Source organism: Mus musculus, chromosome 3, assembly GCF_000001635.26.
Source record: "Mus musculus strain C57BL/6J chromosome 3, GRCm38.p6 C57BL/6J".
Lineage (NCBI taxonomy): Eukaryota > Metazoa > Chordata > Mammalia > Rodentia > Muridae > Mus > Mus musculus.
In genome coordinates this window covers 132813711-132830074 of record NC_000069.6, presented here as the reverse complement: position 1 = coordinate 132830074, position 16364 = coordinate 132813711, and the positions used below count along the sequence as shown (strand labels likewise).

General features: G+C 41.0%; 1 protein-coding gene across 4 annotated transcripts in view; it reads right to left on the bottom strand.

The window, feature by feature from the left end:
• Positions 1-16364, bottom strand: part of Tbck (TBC1 domain containing kinase) — a 157576-nt gene that overhangs the window by 11614 nt on the left and 129598 nt on the right. For all 4 annotated transcript variants that reach the window (XR_001783696.2, XR_003954329.1, XM_030252639.1 and 1 more), the window contains one exon: positions 14726-14885. Coding sequence is in view for 2 of the 4 variants with exons in the window: in XM_030252639.1 (XP_030108499.1) it covers positions 14726-14885 (160 nt within the window). In the remaining 2 variants the exon portion in view is untranslated. The remainder of the gene's footprint in view (positions 1-14725; positions 14886-16364) is intronic.

Genomic DNA, 16364 nt, shown 5'->3' with positions numbered 1-16364 from the left:
CCCTGTGTACTACTTTAGAAGCCAGCGTGAGCCTTGGAGATCAGAGGCCTAAGAATGGGGTAGACTAAAGTCTTATACAATAACCAACTTTATTCAGAGCATCAGACAATTTACTCTGAGGGTAAAGAAGAGTCACATGAGTAAAGTGTACAACTGCAAAGACACGTTGCACATAGCAAACATTTTCCCATAGAAGCATATGTGTAATCGCTGAAGTAAACTCACTCCTTTCTGCTATACCGTGAGGAGCACGGAAAGACCCTCCAAGGACAATTCACTGTGTTCTGAAGTAACTGAGGTCACAAGACTCTGTCTTGTTTTCTTGGAGTTTTCTCACAAGCATTTAAAATTCTCACATGACTCCATCCTTGGACTGTGTTCAGACATCTTCTTCAAGTAGGATAATTTTGCTCATGGCTAAACAGTGATATTTTTTCTTATTTTTCCTATGTTTCCACATTTTCATAAGGATATATTAAGTTGGATAGAATCCTCATTGAGATTTAATCTTCTGGCCAGCTATCCAGCCTGAGACTCACTACTGTCTCTAGAGTTCCATCTCCCAGCACGGCTCCTGGAAGCTTCACTAGCCACAGTTTCCTCTAGGAGAGATGGATTCACTACAGGGCCTGTCAAGAGATCTATGAGACTTTAGTTGAGAGTGGACTAGTGAGTGAACGGTTGTTGTGGGTACTGAAAACAGACTTCCTTTTAGAAGTATTTGGTTGGTGTCTAAAGTAATGTAATTCCTTTCTTTTAAAATATTTGGTCAGTCACAGCATAACACAGGTGGCAGACTGTGTTAAGTAGGCTCTGTATCAGATTACACTAATCTGGGACTAATTCAACACTTTGAGCTTTGCAGGAGATATCTTTATGCTTTCTAAAACAAATAAAATTTTATTTCACTTTTTATTGTGTGTGTGTGTCTTTGTGAGTATATGCGTGTTTATGTGTGTGCACATGTGTTTGTGTGTGTGTACACGAATCAGGCTTTCTTTATGTCCAGGGAATTGGGACTGCTGTTTATCAATTGAAAATAGTTTTTCGGAAGAAAGTTGATATCGAGCAGCGGTCGCCATCTTGGTCCGAGACCCGCCGAACTTAGGAAATTAGTCTGAACAGGTGAGAGGGTGCGCCAGAGAACCTGACAGCTTCTGGAACAGGCAGAAGCACAGAGGCGCTGAGGCAGCACCCTTTGTGGGCCGGGGACAGCCAGCCACCATCCGGACCGGAGGACAGGTGCCCGCCCGGCTGGGGAGGCGGCCTAAGCCACAGCAGCAGCGGTCGCCATCTTGCTCCGGGACCCGCCGAACTTAGGAAATTAGTCTGAACAGGTGAGAGGGTGCGCCAGAGAACCTGACAGCCTCTGGAACAGGCAGAAGCACAGAGGGGCTGAGGCAGCACCCTGTGTGGGCCGGGGACAGCCGGCCACCTTCCGGACCGGAGGACAGGTGCCCGCCCGGCTGGGGAGGCGACCTAAGCCACAGCAGCAGCGGTCGCCATCTTGGTCCGGGACCCGCCGAACTTAGGAAATTAGTCTGAACAGGTGAGAGGGTGCGCCAGAGAACCTGACAGCTTCTGGAACAGGCAGAAGCACAGAGGCGCTGAGGCAGCACCCTGTGTGGGCCGGGGACAGCCGGCCACCTTCCGGACCGGAGGACAGGTGCCCACCCGGCTGGGGAGGCGGCCTAAGCCACAGCAGCAGCGGTCGCCATCTTGGTCCCGGGACTCCAAGGAACTTAGGAATTTAGTCTGCTTAGGTGAGAGTCTGTACCACCTGGGAACTGCCAAAGCAACACAGTGTCTGAGAAAGGTCCTGTTTTGGGCCTTCTTCTTCGGCCAGGAGGAGGTCCAAATACAAGATATCTGCGCACCTTCCCTGTAAGAGAGCTTGCCAGCAGAGAGTGCTCTGAGCACTGAAACTCAGAGGAGAGAATCTGTCTCCCAGGTCTGCTGATAGACGGTAACAGAATCACCAGAAGAACAATCTCTAAACAGAGTCAACTATAACTACTAACTCCAGAGATTACCAGATGGCGAAAGGTAAACGGAGGAATCTTACTAACAGGAACCAAGACCACTCACCATCACCAGAACCCAGCACACCCACTTCGCCCAGTCCAGGGAACCCCAACACACCTGAGAACCTAGACCTAGATTTAAAAGCATATCTCATGATGATGGTAGAGGACATCAAGAAAGACTTTAATAAATCACTTAAAGAAATACAGGAGAACACTGCTAAAGAGTTACAAGTCCTTAAAGAAAAACAGGAAAACACAATCAAACAGGTAGAAGTCCTTACAGAAAAAGAGGAAAAAACATACAAACAGGTGATGGAAATGAACAAAACCATACTAGACCTAAAAAGGGAAGTAGACACAATAAAGAAAACTCAAAGCGAGGCAACACTAGAGATAGAAACCCTAGGAAAGAAATCTGGAACCATAGATTTGAGCATCAGCAACAGAATACAAGAGATGGAAGAGAGAATCTCAGGTGCAGAAGATTCCATAGAGAACATCGGCACAACAATCAAAGAAAATGGAAAATGCAAAAAGATCCTAACTCAAAATATCCAGGAAATCCAGTACACAATAAGAAGACCAAACGTACGGATAATAGGAGTGGATGAGAATGAAGATTTTCAACTCAAAGGTCCAGCAAACATCTTCAACAAAATTATTGAAGAAAACTTCCCAAATCTAAAGAATGAGATGCATATGAACATACAAGAAGCCTACAGAACTCCAAATAGACTGGACCAGAAAAGAAATTCCTCCCGACACATAATAATCAGAACATCAAATGCACTAAATAAAGATAGAATACTAAAAGCAGTAAGGGAAAAAGGTCAAGTAACATATAAAGGCAAGCCTATCAGAATTACACCAGATTTTTCACTAGAGACTATGAAAGCCAGAAGAGCCTGGACAGATGTTATACAGACACTAAGAGAACACAAACTGCAGCCCAGGCTACTATACCCAGCCAAACTCTCAATTATCATAGAGGGAGAAACCAAAGTATTCCACGACAAAACCAAATTCACGCATTATCTCTCCACGAATCCAGCCCTTCAAAGGATAATAACAGAAAAAAACCAATACAAGAACGGGAACAACGCCCTAGAAAAAACAAGAAGGTAATCCCTCAACAAACCTAAAAGAAGACAGCCACAAGAACAGAATGCCACCTTTAACAACTAAAATAACAGGAAGCAACAATTACTTTTCCTTAATATCTCTTAACATCAATGGTCTCAACTCGCCAATAAAAAGACATAGACTAACAAACTGGCTACACAAACAAGACCCAACATTTTGCTGCTTACAGGAAACTCATCTCAGAGAAAAAGATAGACACTACCTCAGAATGAAAGGCTGGAAAACAATTTTCCAAGCAAATGGTATGAAGAAACAAGCAGGAGTAGCCATCCTAATATCTGATAAGATTGACTTCCAACCCAAAGTCATCAAAAAAGACAAGGAGGGACACTTCATTCTCATCAAAGGTAAAATCCTCCAAGAGGAACTCTCAATTCTGAATATCTATGCTCCAAATACAAGAGCAGCCACATTCACTAAAGAAACTTTAGTAAAGCTCAAAGCACACATTGCGCCTCACACAATAATAGTGGGAGACTTCAACACACCACTTTCACCAATGGACAGATCATGGAAACAGAAACTAAACAGGGACACACTGAAACTAACAGAAGTGATGAAACAAATGGATCTGACAGATATCTACAGAACATTTTATCCTAAAACAAAAGGATATACCTTCTTCTCAGCACCTCATGGTACCTTCTCCAAAATTGACCACATAATAGGTCACAAATCAGGCCTCAACAGATTCAAAAATATTGAAATTGTCCCATGTATCCTATCAGATCACCATGCACTAAGGCTGATCTTCAATAACAAAATAAATAACAGAAAGCCAACATTCACATGGAAACTGAACAACACTCTTCTCAATGATACCTTGGTCAAGGAAGGAATAAAGAAAGAAATTAAAGACTTTTTAGAGTTTAATGAAAATGAAGCCACAACGTACCCAAACCTTTGGGACACAATGAAAGCATTTCTAAGAGGGAAACTCATAGCTATGAGTGCCTTCAAGAAAAAACGGGAGAGAGCACATACTAGCAGCTTGACAACACATCTAAAAGCTCTAGAAAAAAAGGAAGCAAATTCACCCAAGAGGAGTAGACGGCAGGAAATAATCAAACTCAGGGGTGAAATCAACCAAGTGGAAACAAGAAGAACTATTCAAAGAATTAACCAAACGAGGAGTTGGTTCTTTGAGAAAATCAACAAGATAGATAAACCCTTAGCTAGACTCACTAAAGGGCACAGGGACAAAATCCTAATTAACAAAATCAGAAATGAAAAGGGAGACATAACAACAGATCCTGAAGAAATCCAAAACACCATCAGATCCTTCTACAAAAGGCTATACTCAACAAAACTGGAAAACCTGGACGAAATGGACAAATTTCTGGACAGATACCAGGTACCAAAGTTGAATCAGGATCAAATTGACCTTCTAAACAGTCCCATATCCCCTAAAGAAATAGAAGCAGTTATTAATAGTCTCCCAGCCAAAAAAAGCCCAGGACCAGACGGGTTTAGTGCAGAGTTCTATCAGACCTTCAAAGAAGATCTAACTCCAGTTCTGCACAAACTTTTTCACAAGATAGAAGTAGAAGGTATTCTACCCAACTCATTTTATGAAGCCACTATTACTCTGATACCTAAACCACAGAAAGATCCAACAAAGATAGAGAACTTCAGACCAATTTCTCTTATGAACATCGATGCAAAAATTCTTAATAAAATTCTCGCTAACCGAATCCAAGAACACATTAAAGCAATCATCCATCCTGACCAAGTAGGTTTTATTCCAGGGATGCAGGGATGGTTTAATATACGAAAATCCATCAATGTAATCCATTATATAAACAAACTCAAAGACAAAAACCACATGATCATCTCGTTAGATGCAGAAAAAGCATTTGACAAGATCCAACACCCATTCATGATAAAAGTTCTGGAAAGATCAGGAATTCAAGGCCAATACCTAAACATGATAAAAGCAATCTACAGCAAACCAGTAGCCAACATCAAAGTAAATGGAGAGAAGCTGGAAGCAATCCCACTAAAATCAGGGACTAGACAAGGCTGCCCACTTTCTCCCTACCTTTTCAACATAGTACTTGAAGTATTAGCCAGAGCAATTCGACAACAAAAGGAGATCAAGGGGATACAAATTGGAAAAGAGGAAGTCAAAATATCACTTTTTGCAGATGATATGATAGTATATATAAGTGACCCTAAAAATTCCAACAGAGAACTCCTAAACCTGATAAACAGCTTCGGTGAAGTAGCTGGATATAAAATTAACTCAAACAAGTCAATGGCCTTTCTCTACACAAAGAATAAACAGGCTGAGAAAGAAATTAGGGAAACAACACCCTTCTCAATAGCCACAAATAATATAAAATATCTCGGCGTGACTCTAACGAAGGAAGTGAAAGATCTGTATGATAAAAACTTCAAGTCCCTGAAGAAAGAAATTAAAGAAGATCTCAGAAGATGGAAAGATCTCCCATGCTCATGGATTGGCAGGACCAACATTGTAAAAATGGCTATCTTGCCAAAAGCAATCTACAGATTCAATGCAATCCCCATTAAAATTCCAACTCAATTCTTCAACGAATTAGAAGGAGCAATTTGCAAATTCATCTGGAATAACAAAAAACCGAGGATAGCAAAAACTCTTCTCAAGGATAAAAGAACCTCTGGTGGAATCACCATGCCTGACCTAAAGCTTTACTACAGAGCAATTGTGATAAAAACTGCATGGTACTGGTATAGAGACAGACAAGTGGACCAATGGAATAGAATTGAAGACCCAGAAATGAACCCACACACCTATGGTCACTTGATCTTCGACAAGGGAGCCAAAACCATCCAGTGGAAGAAAGACAGCATTTTCAACAATTGGTGCTGGCACAACTGGTTGTTATCATGTAGAAGAATGCGAATCGATCCATACTTATCTCCTTGTACTAAGGTCAAATCTAAGTGGATCAAGGAACTTCACATAAAACCAGAGACACTGAAACTTATAGAGGAGAAAGTGGGGAAAAGCCTTGAAGATATGGGCACAGGGGAAAAATTCCTGAACAGAACAGCAATGGCTTGTGCTGTAAGATCGAGAATTGACAAATGGGACCTAATGAAACTCCAAAGTTTCTGCAAGGCAAAAGACACTGTCTATAAGACAAAAAGACCACCAACAGACTGGGAAAGGATCTTTACCTATCCTAAATCAGATAGGGGACTAATATCCAACATATATAAAGAACTCAAGAAGGTGGACCTCAGAAAAATCAAATAACCCCCTTAAAAAATGGGGCTCAGAACTGAACAAAGAATTCTCACCTGAGGAATACCGAATGGCAGAGAAGCACCTGAAAAAATGTTCAACATCCTTAATCATCAGGGAAATGCAAATCAAAACAACCCTGAGATTCCACCTCACACCAGTGAGAATGGCTAAGATCAAAAATTCAGGTGACAGCAGATGCTGGCGAGGATGTGGAGAAAGAGGAACACTCCTCCATTGTTGGTGGGATTGCAGGCTTGTACAACCACTCTGGAAATCAGTCTGGCGGTTCCTCAGAAAATTGGACATAGTACTACCGGAGGATCCAGCAATACCTCTCCTGGGCATATATCCAGAAGAAGCCCCAACTGGTAAGAAGGACACATGCTCCACTATGTTCATAGCAGCCTTATTTATAATAGCCAGAAACTGGAAAGAACCCAGATGCCCCTCAACAGAGGAATGGATACAGAAAATGTGGTACATCTACACAATGGAGTACTACTCAGCTATTAAAAAGAATGAATTTATGAAATTCCTAGCCAAATGGATGGACCTGGAGAGCATCATCCTGAGTGAGGTAACACAATCACAAAGGAACTCACACAATATGTACTCACTGATAAGTGGATACTAGCCCAAAACCTAGGATACCCACGATATAAGATACAATTTCCTAAACACATGAAACTCAAGAAAAATGAAGACTGAAGTGTGGACACTATGCCCCTCCTTAGAAGTGGGAACAAAACACCCATGGAAGGAGTTACAGAAACAAAGTATGGAGCTGAGATGAAAGGATGGACCATGTAGAGACTGCCATATCCAGGGATCCACCCCATAATCAGCTTCCAAATGCTGACACCATTGCATACACTAGCAAGATTTTACTGAAAGGACCCAGATGTAGCTGTCTCTTGTGAGACTATGCCGGGGCCTAGCAAACACAGAAGTGGATGCTCACAGTCAGCTAATGGATGGATCACAGGGCTCCCAATGGAGGAGCTAGAGAAAGTACCCAAGGAGCTAAAGGGATCTTCAACCCTATAGGTGGAACAACATTATGAACTAACCAGTACCCCTGAGCTCTTGACTCTAGCTGCATATGTATCAAAAGATGGCCTAGTCGGCCATCACTGGAAAGAGAGGCCCATTGGACACGCAGACTTTGTGTGCCCCGGTACAGGGGAACGCCAGGGCCAAAGGGGGGGAGTGGGAGGGTAGGGGAGTGGGGGTGGGTGGGTAAGGGGGACTTTTGGTATAGCATTGGAAATGTAAATGAGCTAAATACCTAATAAAAAAAAAAAAAAGAAAATAGTTTTTCTTGTGAATTTTGGAAAATATTATCATTTCAGTGACACAAAAGTGAGACTTCCCTGTGAATTTCATTTTAAATATAATATTATACCTCAGTAGACCTTAACCCTATTGGTAGACAGATCTTCCTAATCTTATAATTTTGACCAATATAGATGCAGTCTTTACTGAATACATTTGATTATCACTTAGCAGTGGTTCTCAACCTTCCTAATGCTGTGACGCTGTAATAGAGCTTCTTGTATCGTGATGACCCCAACCATAAAATTTTTTTCACTGATACTTCATGGCTATAATTTTGCTACTCTTATAAATAGTAATACAAATACTTTTGGAAAAATAGGTTTGTCAAACCACTATTGTAACCCACAGATTGAAAACCAGTTATAGTAATATCTATACTTCCATATTTATATTACAAGACATGAGTCCTAGTTTGTATGTCAGATGGGTAGTTTTGATGCTGCCATATTCCATGCTTGTGGCTCTCTTATTCTTCCTTGGAGTATTTAAAAACTATTGTGCTACTTGTTAAATTCAGTTCAGTGACCTATGTTCCTTCTGTATGGAGGGTCCGCTTCACACTGCTCTGATTTCTGAAGGCTGCCAGGATGTTCTGAAACTAGGAAATGTGCATCTTCTGACTCTGATGTTTCTAGATTGCTTTTGGCTATTTTGGTATTTAAACATTTCATATGAATTATAGGATGCTTTTTTTCCTACTTCTACAAAACATGCCATAAGAATCATGACATCATTGTCCTAGCCTTTTTGTCAAAACAATACTAGATCTTCCAGTCCATGAACACTAGACATCCTTCTACTTACTCAGACCATCATTCATTTCAGCAGTACTTTGTAGTTGCAATGTGCAGTTTTCACCATTTCTCAAATCATTAATTCCTTGTCATTGTTTTCCAAAGTAAATATTTTAAATGAGTTTTAATCCATATATAAAAACAAAGCATGAATATATTAATGAACAGTGTTTCAACATTTGTAAACATTTGTAAAGATTGTGTAGTGTTTAGATCTGATTATAATATCTATTTCATTACACATTTATTATCTCTTTATGATAAAAAAATCTTCAAATCGTTTCTTCTAGTGTTTGGAATGCTATCTACATTCACAGCACACTTCACCTTGATGTGTAACTGTCGGTATGTTCACTTCAACTTCTGGCAACCACTATTATACATTCTACTTCACACAGTCCAAGGTTTTTAAGATTCCAATCTGAGGGCGATTACAATATTTGGCATTCTATGCCTAGCACATCACACCTAACATAATAAACTCCAGTTTAACCACACTGTCAGCAATGGCAGGATTTCATTGTTCTTGTGGCTAAATCTACTGTAGGTATTTAGCACATATGGTTTACCCATTCATCAGCTGGTGGACATTGAGGCAGTTTCTATTGATCATAACGAACAGGGGTGTGTTTCCTTGGCATATTGATTTCATGTTTTTTGATGTGCACATGTGTGAATATGTGTATGGAGGGCAGATTTGACAGAGGGTTTCTTTCTCAGACACCTCTGACTTATCTTTTGAGACATGGTCTTTCTCTGAACCTGGAGAACTAATTTAGCTAGAATGTCTGGTAAGCCAGAAGCAGAGACTCTCCCACCTCGGAATCACCAGAGCTGGGCGTAGAGAACACCACTGTATCCAGCTTCCTTCCCATCTGATCTGTGGGGGATTGAACTCAGGCCCTCAGGCTTTAGCAGCAATTACCAACTGGAGTATCTCCCCAGCCCTGATTTAATTTCTTTGGCTATAATAGATTGCATGCTTGATTTCTATTTCATATTATTTGCTATTGACAAACAGCATTACTACTGATTTTGTGTCTGTAACTGATGATTTCAATAGTTGTCGTACTTTCTTTTATAGCCTGGGTGTTCTCTGTACAAATCACGTCAATGTCAAGCAGTAATAATTTGGCTTCTTTCTTTTGTGATTTTGACACTTCCAACATAAGGTTGAATAAATGTGGGCAACGTAGTCTTCAGATGTGTACTGCTCAATATGCTGCTAGCTGCCTCCTTATAGTCTTTCTTATCTTTATACCTGGTTTGCTTAGCAGCTCTATTACACATAAGAATGCTGCCTGTTGTCAAATGCTCCCTTTGCAGTGGCAGTGAGGTGATCATATGGTTCGGCCGTTGTGTGCTCTTGTCATATTTGTTGATTTGCATACACTCAATCATTCTTGCATCAATTCAGTGAAGTACACTTAGTCCTATATGCTTTGGTATATTGTATTTCCACGTTCATTTATTTCACAAATTTAAAACTTTCTTAACATCATTAATCCATTGGTTATTCAAAAATAAGTTAACTCACAGGCATTTGTGGTTTATAAAACTTTTTTCTAGTATTGATTTTTATTTTTTTGAACTGCTAACAAAAATATGTGATATTCCAGTTTTAAAAATTTTGTTGAGAATAATTTGTTGCTTACTACATACTCTATGTTGGAGAATGTTCTATGTCGGGTTAAGAGGAATGTATATTGGTCAGCTGTTTGATGAATTGTTCTGCAGAAATCTTAAGTCCACTTGGTCTAGGGTATAATTTAATTCCACTGTTTATTTCTTTACATTGTTTTGTACTCTGGTATTGAGGACCATACATACACACATAAGATTGTCATTCTGTCTTTAGTTGACTCCTTTATCATCCAATGACCGTGCTTGTTTCTTTAGACTGATCTGTGGGGGAATGGTTGCCTTATCAGTCTACAGCTGAGCACAGTGCATTGTCTGAGCTCTGAAGCTGGGCAGGGCTGGGCTAGTTACTACTTGTTTTGTTGCTATGCTCCTAAACTCAAACTTCAGATCTTCTACAAAACTCATGTATAAATGTAGTGAGCACTATTATTAGGTTCCTCGAGAACTTTACATATCTTGTTAAAAACCTTTACATTAATGCTGAAGTTGAAACTGTTTTATTCATTTTGTAATTAACAATGGTGACTTGAAGAGGTAAATACTTATCCAAATTAACACAGCCAGTAAGAAAGTCAGCATAACATCAAAGCTAGGCTTACAAATTCACATATTTTAAATAGTGTCCTATGACAGCTTGGGTTCTAGCATGACCTCAGCATAATCTGAGGTAGAGAGAATTACAGAGGAATGGGGGAGGGTGTATAGGGGAAATATCATTGGCAGTGCTAACCAAGGCTGGCAGAAGAAAATTTACCATTCCTGGAGACAAAGAACCCAGGGGCTCATAAGAGATTCATGGCAAGAAGCCTTCCAGGAGAGAAGGCTTCATGCTCTTTAACCCATAACTTCTCAGAGCCTCTCACTGGATAAACAACTAGGATTTAGAAGCCACAGGCATTTTCTTTGTGGGCTAGAAAGAAGTGTGAAGAAGGGCAGAGAATGGATCTGCAATGGGCAGTAGAGTGAGGAGAAGATATTCAGCGCAAACACAGACACGCACTGGAATTTCAATGCTTCAAAATGACATGCATTTAATTCAGTGGCTATGAGGGAAGCACCTATACTGCTGTGCAGGTCTGGGTAGCAGAGGAAAATACAAAACAGTACAAATAAGTGTCTGAAGTTGTCTTTGACCTTTGCTGGGAAACATCATTAAAGATAGATCCAATTAGAATAAATTATTATTTTATTATTATTTATAATTTATTATTATTTATTATTATCCCAATTTAAAACTATCACAAATAAGTTACTGGTTACTGGACTGAGGCATTAGTAGCTGTGCATATAATTTGTTTAATCTTTATTGTCTATAATGATACAGCAAAAGGGATTTAAAAGGAAATTACTAGGACATGACTTCTAATAAACATGATGCTAATTTAGAATAAGATGATTCATTAGTTACCGATCCTATACTACATGTGAGTATGCATTTTTCTGTATTTCCTTCATATTTTGAACTTAGATTTATTGGTTTGTACATAACAGATTATTGATGTCTTAATAGAAATAATCTATGTATTGACAGATATGTTTTACCTTATGGCAAAATTAGATAAATGACACAGATTAATATGATTAGGATGTTTGGAAGGAGTTGGCAGTTTAAAGAGTTTTTTTAAACCTATTAGAAACTGTTTAATGGTGGTGACTACTTAATGAAAATGGGACCATAATCTGGTAAAGTGTACTTAAGGTTTTGGTTTCGTGCACTGGGATGAACTGCTATGCTGTGCACAAAGTCAGAATAAGCTAGTTTTAAAGCCTGGGCACATGGCAGCATTCAGACTCACAAGCCTCTGGAGCTGAGCTAAAGGCAGCACTTCAGAGTGATAAGAGGTATTGTGAGTGGGGCTCTGGGTAGGCACATTAGGTAAACTGAATCCAAATTTCTCTCATTTGAGATGGGTAGAATAATTCTACCTTGTCTTAGCTACTTTTGCTTTCACTATGATTTTATTTATTTATTTATTTATTTATTTATTTATTAGATATTTTCATTTACATTTCAAATATTATCCCAAAAGTTCGCTAAACCCTCCCTCCGCCCTGCTCCCCTACCCACCCACTCCTGCTTCTTGGCCCTGGCATTCCCCTGTACTGAGGCAGATAAAGTTTGCAATACAAAGGGGCCTCTCTTCCCAGTGATGGCTGACTAGGCCATCGTCTGCTACATATGCAGCTAGAGACATGAGCTCCGGGGGGTACTGGTTAGTTCATATTGTTGTTCCACCTATAGGGTTGCAGATCCCTTTAGCTCCTTGATTACTTTCTCTAGCTCCTCCATTGGGGGCCCTGTGATCCATCCAATAGATGACTGTGAGCATCCAGTTCTGTGCTTTCGCTATGATTTAAAAAACTTGACAAAAGCAACGAAGAAGGGATTTTATTTGACTCACAATGCAAAGGTATATAGCCTATCATGTCAAGGTGACAGGAGCTGGAAGCGGCTGTTAATACAAGATGCTCAGCTTCCTTTGTCCACTTACATAATCTAGGTGTGGCACCACGAAGTGGAGGGGCCTTCCTATCTCAGTTCAGACAAGACAATGCTGAAAAGGCATACACACATTCCACACACACACACACACACACACACACACACACACACACACACACACACACACGGAAGTCAGAGAACAACCTGTGGCAGTCCTTTGCTCACCATGTAGATCTCAGAGACTAGACTCACCTTGTCAGACTTGGAGAAAGTACCTTTACCCACTGAGCCATCTTGCCCACCAAGTTTTGGATACTTAAAGACTATGTCTAAAATTCTTCACATTCTCATGTTGCCCACATTAAAAAACAAACAAAAACCCAACATATTTAAAGTTTGTCCCTTTAATAGAGACATAAAGGAAATTGAATGGGAATACTTTTAACTCCACTCCTGATTTTCCAACAAATATTGCTCTTCCTTGACTTTTCCTTGGTCTCCTTATTCATTCTGCCCTAGCACCATGGGGTTTGTTTGACTGGTAAAGCTGGGACAGCTCAGCCTGTCTTCCCCTAGTAACTGCTACTTTCCTGGGGAAAATTCTTTTACACCTTCTGGAAAGGCTTGGATGGGTCAGGCTCTGCATCAGCGCAACAGCTACGTTCTCTACTGACTCTGAAGATGTCATCTGCAACCCTGCTCTGCTTGGCTTTTGTATGCTGTAGTCTCTGATGTCTTTTTTTTTTTTAAAGTATAGAATAGAGTTTATTCAGGACATGGGGAGGGGAAATTGAGAGGGTAGTAGAGAAAGGGAGAGAGAGAGGGAGAGGGAGAGGGAGAGGGAGAAAGAAACCGAGCAAGCAAGCAGAGGCCGGCTATAAGCACATGGAGAGAGGGGGGGGCGGGGGGGGGGAAATGGAGAGAGAGAGTAAAGGGAAAAGAGGACAGAGTTAGAGCAAGAAAGCAAGAGCTGTCTCTGATGTCTTGTCTTGTCTTTCCTTTCTTTCTTTTTCTCTTTCTTTTGAGGCAGGGACTCTCTACATAGCCCTGGCACTTGCTGTTTAGACCAGGCTGTCCTTGACCTCAAAGAGATCCACTTGTCTCTGACTCACAAGTGTTTGAATTAAAGGCCTGCCTTACCAATCACAGCAGGCTCCATTCTCATTCATATTCTCTCTCTCTCTCTCTCTCTCTCTCTCTCTCTCTCTCTCTCTCTCCCTCCCTCCCTCCCTCCCTCTCTCCCCCCCTCCCCTCATGGTGGCAGTTTTGGTCATCACATGTACTTTTTATTTGTCAGTTTGCTTAGAATTACTCAGCAGTTCCTCTCTCAATCTGCTCAACTCTTGTTTCATGATCTGACGGACACTTGGCCCTTGAGTTTCTGGGTAAAGAAGTCTCCCAAGCCCAACAGGCCCCACCAGGGCAGCTTCAGAGCCTGCGCTCAGCCTTGCTGCTCTCACAGAAGTTCTCTCTGTGCTTTTGAAATGTCAAAAAACCAGTTAGAAAAAAAAAAAAAACAAAAACCAAAAACCCTGAAAACCTATGCCATCATATTAATTTATGTTTCATATAACATAATAATGTTGGTAATGGAGGCAGCTAACTTTATAAAGAAAGGAGGTGTAATTAGCTCATAGTTGCAAAGGCAGGGAGCCCAAAGGCCTACAGTCAGTGCCCACTGTGGATGGTAGTACTGTAGAAGTCCCACTGGTGTTCACACTCGGTCCCACAGGCACTTACATAGACAGACCTCCACTGACCACAGGACTTCCCACTAGGGCCCACTCTTAAGTCCGACCTTTTAGTATTACCCAACTTACAACTAAGGTCTTAACATGCAGACTTTTGACAAACAACATCAGAAGCTACTATTGGGGTTTCCTAAGCTTCCTACTATTCATCCTGATGCTGAAAACTGGACTGTGTGTGGGGGGAAGAAGGCTTCCATAAGAGGCCTGCTCCTCTTGGTAAGAATGCAGACAGATCCATACAGTTAGACTTATCTATGAAGAAAGATAAGAAACTTATCTCTGAAGAAACACATTTTCGACAACCTAGACAGTAGGCAGGAACAGTTGAGGACATCTCTGGGGACACTTACCTCAGCTGTTTGCTTAGCCACGTGGCCTACAACCACAATGACTTTCCCCTTGAAGTTGTGCAGCATGGTGGTGTAAGGGCCTTGGCTGAGCTCTCCTTCTGCCGTGAACGCTGCGCTGAATGGGATGTTGATGCTGCCTGCAATGTGCCCGCGAACGAAGCTGACAGGGAGCTTAAGGAAAACTGTTTTTTAAAAAATTTCCATGTTCACCTGAGTATTTTATTTGAACAAAGTGAGATTCTCTAAGGAGGAAGAAAATTAAATTTCAGAATAAAGTGGAACAGAGAAAGGAAGAGACGTACTCATCAGTGGAAACTGAAAGCAACCCTGACCCAGTTAAGCCATGGTCCTCAACTGGCTACAGCCTGTGTGCTATCATGTTCACCAGCACAACCGGGCATAGTTCAAAGTCCACTGTCTCAGGGCAAATTTGATACTGAAAAATATTTGCAAAGTAGATGCTAAGTCAGACTTCATTTAGAACTGTTAGAGGTCACCAGCCCCAGCTGGAAACTGTTCTGTTGCAGGTTAATGTGTCCAGCAAACTCAGCTGACATATCCATTATTCTGAGTTCATATCCTCCAGAAGGTGCCATATCTTATGCTTCTTATACTTTAGAATTCTGATGCTCAAAGTGACTATCACTGTTAGTTTAGGAAATAAAGTCATCCATTAAGCAGGAGCTCACACACACACACACACACACACACACACACACACACACACACACACTCTTTACTAAGTAATTAGAGTATGATCGGATGAATTAATTAAAAATAGAACTTTGGAAATTAAAAGGACATGGTTATACCCAGAAAACTGTAAAAGAGAGGTATGAGCTACTGGGTAGATTACATTGGTTTGAGAGGATGGGGCGGGGTTTGCTGAGGGGGTGATGGTAAGGTTAAATCCTGAAGAACAGATAGAAGTTAGGACAAAGAAGTGGAAGGAAGTGGAGGAGGGATGGGGAGCTGAGGCGGAGATTTTGTAGTCACAGTGGGGCGGAGGGAGCATATACCCAGCTAAGGCGGGGAAGGACAACACCGTGGAATTTAAGTGTGAGATAAAGGGAGGTGGAGGCTGGACTGTGCCTGTGCTGTTTGTGAGAACGATATTTTTTCTGCCAGTAAGGAAAACCCATGTATTCTAAGCAGAAAAGCAGGATACTGGATTTGCACTTGAGTGCTGCTGTGGGGAAAAGCACAAAGGAAACTGTGTACCTAGTTAATGAGAAATTTGGGTTATAGCTCCTTTCTTAATAATAATCACTGTTGACTACCATGAAAGGCCATCTCTGTATTCAATAGAGCCCCCTCCCCTAAACTGTCACATAAGGGACTAAGACAAGTGATAGTTTAAAAGGCTATGACCCGAGCAAGTACTGTTTCCCCTCTGCATGTCTCAGTGTGGGAGGGAACCATCTATGTTGAAACAGTAGTTATCAATGAGCTCAGGCTGCAGGCTTCCCCGCTCCTCACTCAAGGAGAGTGGACAGATCCGGGCTCCTCCTTTCTAGAAGGTAGCAGGCACAAGAAAACATTTAATATGAATATTAAAAGAAATGTGAGATACAATTCATGTTGGAATCTCAGTGGACTTGCTTAGAGAAGTGTAGAATGGGGAGACTATTTATAAACA